General features: G+C 34.4%; 1 protein-coding gene across 5 annotated transcripts in view; it reads right to left on the bottom strand.

The window, feature by feature from the left end:
* SEC24A (SEC24 homolog A, COPII coat complex component) overlaps positions 1-16993 on the bottom strand; it is a 110776-nt gene that overhangs the window by 19867 nt on the left and 73916 nt on the right. For all 5 annotated transcript variants that reach the window (XM_070465389.1, XM_070465390.1, XM_070465388.1 and 2 more), the window contains 9 exons: positions 16445-16547; positions 15232-15358; positions 13528-13637; positions 10121-10233; positions 8543-8661; positions 4364-4419; positions 3064-3270; positions 1660-1780; positions 1194-1352 (listed from right to left, as the gene is read on the bottom strand). In XM_070465389.1, the coding sequence (XP_070321490.1) occupies positions 1194-1352; positions 1660-1780; positions 3064-3270; positions 4364-4419; positions 8543-8661; positions 10121-10233; positions 13528-13637; positions 15232-15358; positions 16445-16547 (1115 nt within the window). The remainder of the gene's footprint in view (positions 1-1193; positions 1353-1659; positions 1781-3063; positions 3271-4363; positions 4420-8542; positions 8662-10120; positions 10234-13527; positions 13638-15231; positions 15359-16444; positions 16548-16993) is intronic.

The raw sequence follows: 16993 nt of genomic DNA, 5'->3' as shown, positions 1-16993 counted from the left end.
ATTTCAAACTTACTACAAAGTCACAATAGTCAAGAAAGTTTGGTACTTGCATAAGACAGACATATAGATTAAAAGAATAAAATTCAGAATCCAGAAACAAACCCTCACATTTATGATCAACTAATTTTCAACAAAGGGACATAGAGGACAAGACAATTCAATAGGGAGAGAACAGTATTTTTTAATAAATGGTGCTGGGACAACTATATCCACATGCAAAAGTATGAAGTCAAACTCATCAAACCTCATCAAAACCTCATCAAAAACAAAAATTAACTAAAAATAAACCAAGGACTTAAATATAAGAATTATAACTATAAAAATCTTAGAAGACAACATATGTATAAATGTTCATGACTTTGGATTAAGCAGTGGTTGATGTGAAAGTGAAAGTCGCTCAATCGTGACTGACTCTTTGTGACCTCATGGACTACACAGTCCATGGAATTCTCCAGGCCAGAATACTGGGGTGGGTAGCCATTCCCTTCTTCAGGGGATCTTCCCAACCCAGGGATCGAAACCAATTTCCCGACTGCAGGCAGATTCTTTACCAGCTGAGCCACCAGGGAAGGCCAAGAATATTGGAGTAAGGGTAGCCTATCCCTTCCAGGCAGATCTTTCCAGATTCCTAGGACTCGAACCGGGTCTCCTGCAAGGCAGGTGGATTCTTTACAAACTGAGCTACCTATGATACCAAAGTACAAATAAAAAATTAAAAAAGATGATAAATGGGACATCACCAAAATTAAAAATAATTGTGCCTCAAAGGGTACCATTAAGAAAATGAAAAAGGATAGACTTCCCTGGTAGTCCCGTGATTAAGAATTCACTTGCAAATGCAGGGGATAGCAGTTCAACTCCTGGGCTGGGAAGACTCAACATGCCATGGAGCAGCTAAGCACGTGAGCCATAACTACTGAGCCTGCAAGTACGCAAGCCACGTACTACTGAAGCCTGCAAGCCGCAACTATTGAAGCCCTTGGCACCTAGAGCCTGTACTTGGCAACAAGAGAAGCCACCGCACTGAGAAGCTCGCGCACTGCAACAAGGAGTAACCCCCGCTTGCCACAATCAAAGAAAGCCCAAGTGCAGCAATAAAGACCCAGCAACAGCCAAAAATAAATAAAGATGATTTAAAACAAAACTCCATTTATGCCTTCATAAATGTCAAAAAAAAAAAAAAGTGCCCCCACCTTTGGTACACCGAATCCTCATGACTGCCTCAAAGCCAATCTTCCGAGTGAGGTATCTCTGTAGTTCCTTCTGCAATTTCTGTACTTGGACTGGGTTGTGTTGATGGTGGTAAGAGGGATAATAATAGACACTACCTGCTGAATATCGAGAAATACAACCTGAAAGAGAACATATACTTCTTTTAAATTCTACCATCACCTACTATTACTAACACAAAGTAACTACAAGCATTTGAATTGACCTTTCTTTACCTTCCAAGACATTGTCAAAAAAGAATTCATTACTTTAAATAGTAATGTAGACATTTCTCTATTATAAATGTTCAGAGAAGAAGACTACAAGGTTAATTATAAACTAAACTGACTTCCCAAGGGAATAAGAATTCCTTCACTTTGTCATCTGTATCATCATAAAAATACCATTTTGACTTTCACCTGAGAAAAATAATCACTAGGAAGAACTTACCCAGAGAAGCCAAATCAGAATACTGTCCACTGAGAAGGAATAAGTCAACAGCTACCTGCTGACCAGAACAGTCCAAGGCTAATTTCTTATAGAAGTCAGTTGATGGTGTCAAGTGAATTTCCTATTAATAATTACAAAGAGAAAAAATTTTAAATCATTAAATTGTCATAAAATTTATATACCAGTTCATATATACCACTGAGATGACACTAGAGATGCAGGTTCAAGCCCTACATCAGGAAGATCCCCTGGAGGAGGAAATGGCAATCCACTCCAGTACTCTTGCTGGGAAAATCCCATGGACAAAAGAGCCTGGTGTGCTACTGTCCATGCAGTTGCAAAGAGTTGGACACAAATGAGTGACTGAGCAAACACACACACACCATATATACTGAGGGTTAACAATTATCTTTGAACATTCTATAAAATCCTTTATGTTTTGTAATATTTTCTCTTTTTTTCAGTAAGAAACATGTCCTGCTTAAGAATTTTCTATTTTGCTTTACTTTTAAAAAGGAATATACCTATTATACTTATTTTGATACTCTTTTAAATGCTTAATGCTGGAACTTCTAAATTCATATGTAATACTTTTCATCTATCATAAGAGATAAGTATGATTGATACTTTCACTTTATAAATATAAGGGAACAGAGTTACTTAATTACTTAAGTAATTACTTAAGTAATTAAGTAACTATTCAAGTTCACAAATTTAAAAAGCAGTGAAACTTAGACAGGCTTATTCCAAAGCTGACACCTTTAATCATTATAGTATATGGCCACATTCTCATTATCTTTTGAGAAATATGTATCTTAAAATAAGTTTATACACACAAGGTGCTCAAAAACAATTCAGGACAATCAATATAACCAACCATGACTAATTTTACTCATCATTAAGGTTCTACCTTGTCCCTAGCAAGCATATTCTCTTAGTTTCCCTGACTTTCTCATCAAAGGCAGGTGGCATTGGTGCTGCTACTTAGTTGCTAAATTGTGTCCAACTCTTTGTGACCCCATGGACTGTAGCCCACCAGGCTCCTCTATCCATAGGATTTCCCAGACAAGAATAATGGAGTGGGCTGCCATTCCTTCTCTAGGGGATCTCCTTGACCCACACTGAATCCACATCTCCTGCATTGGCAGGCAGATTCTTTTACTGCTGAGCCACCTGGGAAGCTACACACAAATTTGTTAGTGGTCTGCTAAAGATCTAACATAAGGTAAGAGTGAATCAGATAGAAAATAATGAAATAGAAATGACTACATAAAAGAGAAATGATTATCCATTTCCTTATATCCCCTGTTTTTCATAACTTAAAAATAAATTTAAAATAATCTCTATAGTCAAAGGGACAAAACACTAGCATAAATCTTATCATACACTTGATGACTTTCTAACCTTAGCAGATGATCTTTGGTTGGGTTCCTCTCGAGGTTTCAGGGCTCCCACTCCAAGAGTTGGGAGTTGTGTTTGAAAAACAGACATGCGACCACCAGTTGGGGACATCAACTTAAAGGCAGCCTGAAGAGCTGGACCCAAGGCACTCTGAGTCTCCAAGGTCTTGGTGAACATTTGCGGCAAAGTTTTCAGTAAATCTTGGACGAGCTTGTGAAATAAAGCAAGAAAACTCAAGAGTGTTACAATAAAAAAAATTTTTTTCACAATAAGTCAGTAAGTAATACAATAGACAGGACACTGAGTCATGATGATGGTCAGAGAATCTACAGACAGTACAGTAAACAATGAAGTTGGTCAAATGACAAGAAAGCCATTTTAAGTCAACATTATAAATTGGCAAGCAAGACAAATCAAAATTGGGGCCTTACAGTTCTTGCACATGCAGTAGTCCAGCAAGACTATAAGTCCAAAATATATCCAAAAGAACCATCACAGTTTAGAGATTTGACATATTTAAATGCCATGAAATATGGCCTTCTCAATCACCTCTATACACTTTATTCTTTTCATTTCCAAAGTGTATTTAACTCTTTCCTACTGCAAAATCTAAGGTAGCCAGTAAATTTGCCAACTAGTGATATTACTACAAAAGAAAAACAAAACAAAAAACAACTACCTCTTCAGGTTAGATTGTACAAATAAAGAGAGTTAATGGGAAAAAATACTTTGCGCTATGGCAAAGTCACCATTGCCAACAGCTGAGACCATAGACTTGCTAGTTAAAATGTTACCCCTATGGCATATATGCATGTACAGGGTAGACAACATCCCCCCTTCAGACACATTCTGTTCACCTCTCACTGTATTATGTCATGGCAATTTCCAGGCAGGTAATAAGAGTTTCTTCTGAACTGACCTCAATGACACTCTGTGAATCAGAAAAGCAAAGGGCACTGAAAGCAGCCTAAAGTGCTTCTACGTAGTGACCAGAAGCTTATCTCAGCAACCCTCCCAGTTTCCCAAATGGCTGGCAAGGCAAGTTTCCTGCATCTCATCCTGCTTTATGGAACAGACTTATCTTCTACCCTATTACAAACTGATACATTAAACTTAAAAGCAATCAGTTTAAGGGCAAACTCAAAAGCTGTTCATCTGATGAATTTTAACTAATTGCAAATATAAAATGCTACACATCCTAGAAATGTCACAGAAAGAAGCAAAATTCTACATAAAGTTCATTTTAAAAATACATTCCTTCAACATTTCAATCAAACGTGTCAGATAGGAAAGTGTCCCTTACCTCTTTACTTTCATTTAAATTTACTAATAAGTTCTCCGGCATAGGTATAAAAACATCTGAAAAGATAAATAAATATTTCTTTTAAACAAAACAACTGTCACACATGTTCTAAATATATAACACTGATATAATTAACCACCCCCACACTTAGAGAAAAGCTCTACTTTCACAGTAATGTCTACCTATGTTCAAAGAGTTACCAAAACAGCACTGCTTTAGGTTTCTATTGTAACTTATCTGTTATGTAAAAGGTAAATAGTCTCTCAGAAAATAGAGATCCACAAGCACTCTGTAATGTTTGTACAAGTACTCTGCTTCTTAGATTAAAGACAATTTAGAATCTTGTCTTAGAATTCCTGCTTAGCCCCAGAAGCAGTCAAAGAAACACTCCTGGCATTAAAAAAAAAAAAATCTTGACTAAGAAGACACACAAAAATTCTGTCTTGAAATAGAAGTAACACAGCCCACTAACAACTGTGTCATTCATAAAGTGGATACTTTCTCACAAAGAAGGCTACTGTCCTACCTAGGGCTATAAAATCAAGTAAATCGCAAGGTATGCTAAATGGACACATCAGGGGAGTTTTTCAGTATTCAGATTTATTCTTTCTTATGTAGTAAATACTGTTTTCTGAAAGGAAGCAAACTGGAAGGAAAATGTGGGTGGTGATTGAGTATTTTGGGGGGGGTCTCACTTTTTACATTTTTGTACTGTTTTTCATTACAAAATTACAAAAATAAGGCTCACCATAATTCTTATAAAAATAATACCAACAGATAATTTGAAACATTAAATATTTAACTATCATATAAAAAATCTACTGCTTAGATTTTGTCCCTTTTATCTTTGAGTTGTACAACTGTCACCACTATCTAATTCTAGGTCCTTTTCATCCTTGCAAAAGGGAACCCCACACTGATTAGCAGTCACTCCTCACTTCCCTACCAACTCCCACAGCTCTAGGCAGCCTCTAGTCTTCTGGTCTCTGAACTGGCCTATTCTGGACATTTTATAATAATGGAGTCACACTATGAGGTCCTCTGTGACTGGCTTCTTCCTCTTAGCCTAACATTTTCAAGATTCATCCATGTTGTTTTTTTTTACTGCTGAGTAATATTTCATTATATGGATATCTTACATTTTGTTTATGTTGGGTTGTTTCCACTTCTTGGCTGAGTTGTTAAAAAACATTCATGTACACATTCTTGGGTAGACATGTTCTGTACTGTTTTATTTTTAATAATTCATGTTAACAATTACAAAAAATTGAAGTATAGTTGCTTTCCTATTAAGTAAAAATGCTGGGTTATATGGTTAACTCTATGTTTAACTTCTAGAGGAAACGACAAAATGTTTTCCCTAATGGCGGCACTATCTTCCATTCCTACTACTAGTGAATGAGGGCTCTACTTTCTCCACATTCTTGAAAAAACTTGCTACTGTCCTTTAAAAAAATGTTTGCTATGTGACACTCAGCAAGGAATATTCATCAGCTTTTGTATAAAATTGAGAGGCTGAACCGTATCAGTAAATTCACAACTTGGCCCATTATCAGAATCACCTGTTATGTGATTTTATTTTATGCCAAGTAAGTATTTGGAGAAACATGAATAGATAAGAGAAAGGGGAAAGACTGACTTGGCTGCTCTGTTGTGAGATTTGGAACAACCAGGACAGAAGGGGGGCTCTATTAATCTATTGCATTTTAAAGATGTACAGCCAATTCTCATAATTCACAGATTTTATAGTTGTGAACTTACCTATTTATTAATATTTATTTGTAATCCCCAAACCAATACTCATGGAACTTAACCAGTTATCTAGACATGCTCAGAGCAGCAGAAAATTCTGGTTTTGAGATTTCTTTTTAACTGCTCTGATATGGCATTTCTTTGTGGTTTTCATTTGCATTTCCCTGGTAACTCATGATATGAGCATCTTTTCAAGGGCTTATCAGCCAACTGCATAGACAGAATGTTGAACACGGTGTACCATAGAGACAAGGCTATTCAAATCCTTTGCCCACTTTAATTAGGTTGTCTTTTTATTAAGCTGTAGAAATTCCTTGCATGATCTAGATATATATTTTGATCAGATATATGACTTTCAAATATTTTTTCTCATTCTGTGGGTGTCTTCACTTTCATGATGGTATCCTTTGAAACACAAAGCTTTATTTTTTAAAAACATTTTCATTTTTTTATTTTATTGAAGTACAGTTGATTTACATTGCTGTGTTGATTTCTGCTGTACAGCAAAGTGACTCAGTTATACAAATATGTATTCTTTTCCATTATGGTTTTTCATAGAACATTAAATACAGTTCCTTGTGCTACACAGTAGGGCTTGTTGTTTACCCAAAGTTTTAATTTTTAAGAAGCCCAACTTACCTATTTTCTTTTTACGTTTGTGGTTTTGGTGTTTTATCTAAGAAATCACTGCCTAATTCAAGGTCACACACTTCTATGTTTTTTTCTAACACTTTTATAGTTTCAGTCTCATATTCAGATTTATGATCCATTTGGAGTTAATTTTTTAAACTGTGATAAACACATATAATATGCAAAGTTTATCACCATAACCATAAAAAAATTTTGTCATTCTTCTTTAAATTTTCATTCATTTAATTTTTTTTTTTGGCTGCACAGGCTTTCTCTGGCTGCCATTAAGTCAAGGTTACTCTCTATTGTGGTGCCCGGGCTTCTCACTGCAGAGGCTTTTCCTGTTGTAGAGCACAAGCTCTAGAGCACTCGAGCTTCAGCAGCAGTGGCTCAGTGGGCTCAGTAGTTGTGGCACATGGGCTTAGCTGCCCCATGGCAAGCGTTAACTTCCTGGACCAGTGTCCCCTGCATTAGCAGATGGATTCTTAACAACCGGACAACCAGGAAAATCCTCACCTTAACCATTTTTAAGTGTACAAATTGTTTTCCATAGCACTGAACCATTTTACATTCCTACCGGCAATATACAACAATTCCAAAGTTTCCACATCCTTACCAGTCCTTGTTATTTTCCATTTCTAAAAATAATAACCATTCTAATGGATGTCAAGTGGTATCTCATTGTGATTTTGATTTGCATTTCTCTAATGACTAATGATGTTGAGCATTTTTTCGTATGTTTATTGACCATTTGTACATCTTTTTTGGAGAACTGTCTATTCAAGTTCTTTGTCCATTTTTGAGTTGTGGTTTATTTACTGCTGAGTTGTATGTATGTCTGTTAGTCACTCAGTCATATCCAGATCTTTGCGACCCCATGGATTGTAGCCCACCAGGTTCTTCTGTCCATGGAATTCTCCAGGCAAGAATACTGGAGTGGGTTGCCATTCCCTTCTCTGGGGATCTTCCCAACCAAGGGACTGAACCTGGATCTCCTGCATTGCAGGTGGATTCTTCACCGTCTGAGCCATTAGCAGCTCTTTTATTAATCCTTTATCTTATGTAAAATCTGCATATATATGTGTTTTCTCTGTACTTCTCTACTTCTTTTTACTGTCTTGATAGTTTTCTTTCATGAACAAAAGTTTTTAACAGTGATCAAGTCCAATTTATTTATTTTTTTCTTTTGTTGCTTCTGCTTTTAGTGTCATATCCAGGAAATCGCTGCCAAACCTAATGTCATGAAGATTTTCCACTGTTTTCTTTTTTTTTTTCCCCACTGTTTTCTTATAGTTTCAGTTCTTAAGTTTAGGTCTTTGATCCACTGAGTTAATTTTTTTTTTTAATATGGTTGAAGATAAGGGTCTAACTTCATTCTTTTGCATGCTCAGTTTTCTCTGAACCATTTGTTAAAAAGACTGTCTCTTCCCCATTGAATGGTCTTGGTATCCTTATCAAAAATAAAGTTACCATATATGTGAAGGCTTATTTCTGGGCTTCTATTCTGTTCCATTGGCCTATGTCTATCCTCAAATACTTCCTGAATGAGATTTAACATTAACTTGCTTTTGTTGCCTTGTTCAGAATTCACTTTACCTCCATAATTCTGTTTCCTCTTCTATAAAATAAGAGCTTTGACTGAAGAAGTCTCACAAGTTCAAAAATCTTGTCACTATACTCAAAGTTTTCCTCAATATAGTAGAATCATACCAAGTGATCTGAATTGGCTGAACAATCATGAAATATTTCTAAAACTAAAATTTCCTCAGTTCATTAATTTAAGTATATAATATATACCTTCAATATCTGAAACTATTAGCATCTGAGGTTGAGAGAGACCTTCTTGAAGACTGTAGAAGTGGATTGTACTATCAAATGTTATGAAGCCAATTTTTGTCCTGGTGTTGCCAGGAAGCCTAAAAACAAATTCAGAAGAATATTTTATAAAGTTTTATATTATATCTAAAATACCTGCAAAGAGTTATATACAAACATTTGCTTCTGTCCGGTGGAAAATGTCCCAACATAAATGTTTTTTATCCGTGCAGTTTAATCACCATGAAAACATATACTACTCAAAAGAAAACACTACACATAACCCAAATAATCAACAAAACCAAGCAATAATACAGCAATCCAAAACTCATTATACCTATATAAAGCTATATTAATCACTTAGGAAATGACATATAAAAAACAACAGAAAGTATATACAAAAGTCTGTAGATGATTTTAACTTACAAAAAAAGACTTCAAAAAATTACCACATACCAACTCTAAAATGTAATTTACATACTGCATAAATCTACATACTGCTTTACATACTGTATCTTTTTTTTAAATTGCTTAAATTTATTTTTATAGCGCTTAATGCATTCATTTAAGAAGATCAGCAAAAAGACGTTTTAAAGAACTTAAGTATGTAGACCTTAGTTTTACAAGGGGAAAAACAAACTAGTTTTCATTCTTGGGTAAGTTAGTAAACCCTCTCATCAACAAACAATTCTTAAACACAACCTACAACATTAAAAACACAAATGCCGATAAGAAAAAAAATGCCTGTAACCAAGCTGAGGGAGTTAGTCCATTTCTGATGAGATTTGCTCCTGAACATTCTTCCTTACCATACAAGAGCACAAGAGTATTTCATTACACTGAAAGGCCATGCTAGCTTTCATGGGTTATACTAAGCATGTAAGAGCCATTTAAAGTACAGTTGTTTTAAGAGGCTTAAGAGATATGACCAGCAAATGCAATGTGTAGACACTGTTTAGATTCTTTTTCCAACAAACCCACAATAAAAAAAATTCTTGAGACAACCAGGAACAAAAATTGAACTGGATATTATATCATATTATGGAATTACTGCTAATTTTGCTTGATGTGATTTGCATATTTTAGTTACGGTTAAAAATAATTCCACTTATTTTTAGGTAAAATGATCATATTATGGAATTACTGCTAATTTTGTTGGATGTGATTCTCATTATTTTAGTTAGCGTTAAAAATAATTCCACGTATTTTTAGGTAAAATGATATACTGACTGAGATTTGCATTAAAATACTCTAGGAGAAAAAGCAGGGGCAGGGGTAGATGAAGCAAGAACAGTTGAATGCTAAAAATACTGAACCTGAGGCTAAGTACCTGGAACTTCACTATGTTCTTTCTATTTACCACATCCTTGACATTTTTCCATAATAAAAAGTTAAAAATAAACTAGTATTTCTCAGAAAAAGGGAGACCTAAAGTTAACTGTGGATTTAAGTGGACTTTTAGAACATAATTACATAGCTTTTTAAATATATTTTGGAACTACCTATTCATTTTATTAATACAAACACTGTTTCTAAATTAACCTGAGTTAAGATACTTACAAATCCAGATTGTCTAACAAACTCTGGCAAACTGAATTCAAGTATCCAGTTTCAACTGCATTGTGAGACACATCAAAAACAAAGAGGTACACTGGAGGCTGAGGTGGTCGTAACTGAAGGAGAAAAAGGATCTCATTAAATACAATTAACAGGATTTAATTTAAACTTACCATTTGTCATGTCCACATATAGCAAAACAATAAAATAAACATTATTTACAGATCAAGTGGAGCCTATAATAATAATAGATGAAGAAAATAATATAGAAAGAAGTTTTTTTCAGATGCATACTTAGAAAAAGGAAAATGAGAATATGATTGTCATCTGTCAAAAGAGTGTTTTTTCTAGGACAGGAAGGGGAATACATATATTCAGAAAGCTTTTAGGAGACCTCCTTGGTGGTCCAGTGGCTATGACTCTGTACTCTCAATACAGGGGTCCAGGGTTTAATTTCCAGTCAGGGAACTAGATCCTACATGCCAGAACTAAAAGAGCCTGCATGATGCAACTAAGAGTTGGTGTAGCCAGATATCAGGTTGGTGCAAAAGTTTTGCATTGTTGAACTCTGCCATTTGATATTGGAAAATTTTTTAAGTAAATGTGGTTATGATACACATCATTTTAATGTGCATTTCTTGCTTTATGTTTTTTGCTAATGAATTATTACTTGTTAATTTTGTATGTATTTTAGACTATAGAAATTGTCACTAGACAAAAAGCGAATTCATGCAATTCTCTTATCGGCGTTCAAAATGGGTCATAAAGCAGCAGAGACAACTCACAACATCAACAATGCCTTTGGCCAAGGAACTTCTAATGAATGAACAGTGCAGTAGTGGTTCAAGAAGCTTTGCAAAAGAGATGAGAGCCTTGAAGATAAAAGGCACAGTGGCCAACCACTGGAAGTTGACCACAACCAACTGAGAGCAATCATCAAAGCTGATCCTCTTAAAACTACACGAGAAGTTGCCCAAGAGCTCAATGTCGACCATTCTACGGTCATTTGGCATTTGAAGCAAACTGGAAAGGTGAAGAAGCTCAGTAAGTGGGTGCCCTCATGAGCTGACTGCAAATCAAAGAGGTTGTCATTTTGAAGTGTCATCTTCTCTTATTCCATGCAACAAACACAAACCATTTCTCAATCGGATTGTGACTTGTGATGAAAAGTGGATTGTATACAACAACCAGCAACTATCAGTTCAATGGCTGGACCTAGAAGAAGCTCCAAAGTGCTTCCCAAAGCCAAACTTGCACCAAATAAAGGGTTCTGGTCACTGTTTGGTGGTCTGCTGCCAATCTGATCCACTACAGCTTTCTGAATCCCAGAAAAACCATTAGATCTGAGAAGTATGCTCAGCAAATCGATGTGATACACTGAAAACTGCAACACCTGCAGCCAGCACTGGTCAGCAGAAAGGACCCAATTCTTCACGACAATGCCCAACCACCTGTCCCACAATCAACAACTCAAAAATTGAACAAATTGGGCCACAACATTTTTGCCTCATCTGCCATATTCACCTGACTTCTTGTCAACCAACTACCACTCCTTCAAGTATCTTGACAACTTTCTGCAGGGAAAACGCTTCCACAACCAGCAGGATGCAGAAAATGCTTTCCAAGAGTTCGCTGAATCCTGAAGCATGGATTTTTATGCTACAGGAATAAACAAACTTATTTCTCGTTGACAAAAATGTGTTGCAGTGGTTCCTATTTTTATTAATAAAGAGCTGGTTGAGACTAGTTAAAATGATTTAAAATTCAGGGTCCAGAACCATAATTACTTTTGCACCAATCTAATTAATAAATGGGCTTCCCTGGTGGCTCAGAGGGTAAAGCGTCTGCCTACAATGCAGGAGACCTGGGTTCGATCCCTGGGTTGGGAAGATCCCCTGGAGAAGGAAATGGCAACCCACTCCAGTACTCTTGCCTGAAAAATCCCATGGATGGAGAAGCCTGGTAGGCTAGAGTACATGGAGTTGCAAGGAGTAGGACACAAATGAGCAACTTCAGGAAGGAATTAATAAGTAAATATTTTTTAAAAAGAAAACCTTTTGAGAGTATTGGCAATGTTCAATTTTTTGACCTGAGTGGTGAAACAGTGGTATTATGGTTAGTTGGTAACCTATATATTCATGATCCATAGGCTTTCATCATATTTCACAATTTAGAGAAATTACAGTTCTGAAAATGACAAATCAAGTCAACTTGAGTTGGTTATTTAACCAACACATTTCAACCAGTTGCAGAAAAATGCACAAGTATATTTTAAACTTGCAGAAAAATGTACAAGTGTATTTTGTATATACTTGCAGAAAATGTACAAGTGTATTTTAAAAATTGCAAAAAAATGTACAAGTATATTTTAAACTTTCAAGCTCAAATATTTGTCTTCAATTCAATAAAAAGCATCAAATAATCACACTCAGAACTTGATGTATAATATACTTTTATATTTTTTTGCACATATCACTTGCCAAATTCATAGAATCTGCTGTCTAAGAAGTAAGTCTGGAAGAAGCAACATCTCTTGCAGACCTAGGCAAGTTTCCAAATTTAAAGGAAGCCATTTTTACAAAAGCTAAGAGGTAAAGAAACGGAGGAAAGCCAATTCAAAAAAATAAATGCTTCTGATTTTTTGGCTTTAATTCAACAAAGGCACAGCTACATAAAGAAAGCTATAACAGCCATTTAAGTGTCACAAAAACGTTTTCTATACTGAAATTTCCATGTGGTGAAAACAGATTGAGTCCTCATAATTTCTATAGTAAAATGGCCCCAACTGACCAGATAGAGACTACCCCATAAAAATACACTAAAATAAAGTATTAAAAGTTGGTATTAAGTCTTATCTTCATATTCCCTTTTCTTAGAGGCAATTACTGCATAGAGAAAGAGAAACCAAAAGTTCTGGATTTTGCAAGTCACTTAAATATATCTGTTTCATACCTGTAAAACAGGATGAACAGTGCTTAATTAAGTGTTGTTTCTGATGATCAAAGAGATATATGTGGTTTGTAAAATGCATAGTACTAATCAAACATTAGGCATAATTATTATCTCTTCAAATGCAAGACCTCAGATACTCACACAAGTGTATATATAAGTACTTAAAGAGGATACACATCACATTATTATTTGTAACAGCAGAAGCCTAGAAGAGACCTAAAAGTAAGTATGATCCCAATATTCTATTGCAGATTTCTGAATGGATACCCAAGAAATAAACGGAACTTCGCATATACTTTCACGCTCCAAACTTAACCTTATATACAAATTAACTATGTTTATAATGAACAGGATAACTTTTATAAATTAAAAATATAAAATTTCATTAAAAAACTATATGGTATATTTAAAACCCAGTATTATGAAATATTTATGCTACATAAAAAGTGAAACTTTACCATGTATTCTGAAGGAGCCATAAACTCAATTGTAGCATTTTGAACTTCAGGTCTTCTGTGAGGTTCTCCATAGACTCTGGTCAAAGGGTTATACATGAATTCTTCAGGAACTATGTGAATTAACAACATACACTGTTAAAACTGAAAGGATTACATTTAATAGAGCTTGCATTTGGCTGTTTTCTTAATTTAGGGATTCATATATAATTCAATATAAACTAAATATTAAAAGCTAAATGCACTTTTTTTTTTTTAACTTGGCCATGCTGTGAGGCATGTGGGATCCCAATTAGGGATTGAACCTGCTCAATAACCACTGGACTGACAGGGAAGTCTGGGTCAAATATACTTTATTTTTGAGTTCCATTCACTTTCTCTCCATAATGAACAGCACTAAGTATGTTTTACTTTTACAATTACAAGTACTATGACTTTTCCTATTTTCTAATATCCTTTTTCTCTTAATTCCTGGAAAGCTGCTTTCCTAAAATACTTTAAGAGGATGATAAAAACTCATTAAGTGCTAATTATTTTCTTAAACACAAGACTAAACTTTGTCTTAAATTTCACAGTGGTACAAGGATAGTAACATTTGATGTTGTTTACAGACTCTGGTTGCCCCTGGAAAGCTATGGCAAAAATACTTCAAAGTATTTTTAGGGTATCAGGGTATGGGGCATGGTGAGTTTCAAAAGTTATTAAGACCTCTATGGAATATCGGCTGCCTTCTGCTTACAAAACACTAGTGCTCCAATATTTTCTAAATTATCACTGCACCTGTCTTCTCAATAACTGTTTAAAACTTCAAATCCTAATATATGCTAAAGGGTAAGCTATAGTTCATGAAATGCTCTGGGCTGCATATGAAAGTGACTTCACTTTTATTACAATTTAACTTCATATACCAAAGCACATATACATAAGATTTTAAAGGTGTACTAAATACTATACATACATATATTTTCTGAATTATTACAGCATAAAAAGAATGCTCTTTTTCTACCCTCATTTTCTTCTACTCTAAAAATACAAACAGTAAAAGTGGTTTTCAAAAATATCAGAAGCTCCTCTATTTCCCAATGCTTAATGAAATGTCCTTCTAAACAGATTTTTAGAAAAATTGAAAACTTAATTTTCAATGTGGATATCAGCATGCCCTTTTTCCTTCTCTAATCCTAACAGAATGTTGTTAGGTGATATTTCTCAATATATAAATAGTGAAACAGTTACTGAAGGCTATCTCCTCCTCATCAATTACTGAAAAAACTACATTCAACTAACCTTCTAGCACTGCCCACCTCCCTTCATACAGCAGTGAATGAAGCTAATGGCAGCTATTCTGTGGACTTATTTTCTCTCACCCTAGAGAAAAGGCACGGGACAATTTCTAAATAAAAATATTTCTTAAATTATAGGCTTAAATAATACCATGAAATATGCCATTTATTATATGCCCAATATAATAAACGTAAAAAAGTGGTATCAAAGTAATATTACCATATTTTTTTGCTTAAGAAATATGTAATCATTTATATATAAGTATAAATGCCTAGAAAAAAAGTGAAAAGAAGTTATATCTGAGTGGCAGGATTACACATAAATAAGACAGGAGGTTTCTTTTTTTTTTTTTTGCTTTTTTAACTTTACATTTATATTATCTGATTCCCAACAATGAATACAATAATGTTAATAAAAAAGACATACCATCATTAACTCGGTAACATAAGTTACATTTCCATCTCCTTTGATCAAGAAAGCTGACAAAAGGGTTGATGTATGTCCTGCATGAACGGCATCTCACAATTGTACTAGAGGTAACCACAGGCAATTGCTGGGAAAAAAAAACAACACTAATTTATTAAAGACAGCAATCATCATGTCTAAGGGTAAAGCAATTAATCCATACAACTGTTGCAATATTATAATTTTCGAGGAAAAACTAGGGTAAAAAACGTGTCCAACCTGCCACACAAAATATTATGTAGCTGACATGTATTGATTTTTAAACCTTAGTGATTTTCCTGAAGACTATTCTCATTAAATTTTGCCTTTTAAAAAGTTATTTTCTCACTAAAAGTTTACATTGCATACATGACACTGTAAAGCAACTATACTCCAGTAAAAATTGATTTGAAAAAAGTTTACACCGCAAAATCAACATAGTAAATTTACAATGTATTTCTGAGATGAATGGTGAAGGATCGATCAACATTCTAAAAAAAAAAAAAAATCAATTAAATTATTGGGAAGTTTCTTCATGTTACGTTAACAGGCTACTAAGTTCTCATAAAAGAACTATCACAAAGTAAGTTATGGTTTAAATCATATTTCAATGTTTTATTTGACTTGGCAATTATGCTATTTAAAGTTTATCCTACATATTAAAAGATCTAAAGTCTTAAAATCAAAAATCAATAAAGGCAATACAATCCTATTACCAAAAGGAGGTTGGTTATGGGAAAGTCACTTCACTTATGAACTGATCAACTCAAATGAATGTGGTCACATGTCAAGGTCCCAAAGCCTTAGGACAAAAGTAGAAGGGCTTTTTTTTTCCCTCTCCTTTTTTTGGGAAACAGTTTCTCAAAGCAACAGACTTTACTCCAAGAATAGAAGAACTGGGAGAATAGGTAAAGCATTTTAATGGGTAAACAATTTACAACTTAAAAAAAAAATACTATGGTTCATTTATCTATTTTCTTCAGTACATCTATCCTACTCAGTACCTCCTGAATTTTTCAACAATATGTTTATTTTATCTCGTTGTAAAAGTGTTTGATGATAATCTTTTTGACTGAAATACAAATAAAGGAATTTGTCAATGGTCAAATTCCTAAAGACAGCTCAAACAAAATTCTTGCATTATTATAAAAGATGCCTTACATTTTCCACATTTACTTTCACTAATAAAACATACCACTAGGTCTTTAAAAGGATGAAGCAGCAGTCCCAGAGGAAGTTTGGCTTTATTCAGTAAGGCCTGAGTCTGAGGAATGCTAGTCAGTGTGCAGCGAAATAACCTGTATCAAAGTAAAAATCATGTATCAGTTATTACTATGACTAGTTTGGAACAAAAAATTTTCAAGATTTAAAAGGTACATGTTGTAACACTGGATCAGATTATAAATGAAGTATTTAAACAGGCTCTCACAAATTTTATCCTTTCTAAATATTTAAATCCTATTCAGAAAGAAAGGGTAGATGGTTACAATCCCATTTCACGTAACAAAACAGTTTCTTCTCAGCTTGTGCATAAGACAGCCTGGACTATCAAAGGACTTACTTTTTCTTTATATAAATCTAGATTGCACTGGAATTACAAGGTGGTAACCCAAATTTGCAAATGTAAAGTTATATGTATTACCTGAAAGCTCAGTTTTGTATTAGGTTCTAAAAAGGCGGTTTAAAAATAACACATTCAATTTATCAGAAGACTTCATATCTTAAAAACTCCATAAACTTAAAC

The sequence above is a fragment of the Odocoileus virginianus genome, chromosome 3, assembly GCF_023699985.2.
Source record: "Odocoileus virginianus isolate 20LAN1187 ecotype Illinois chromosome 3, Ovbor_1.2, whole genome shotgun sequence".
Classification (NCBI taxonomy): Eukaryota; Metazoa; Chordata; class Mammalia; order Artiodactyla; family Cervidae; genus Odocoileus; species Odocoileus virginianus.
This window is presented reverse-complemented; position numbering and strand designations above follow the sequence as displayed.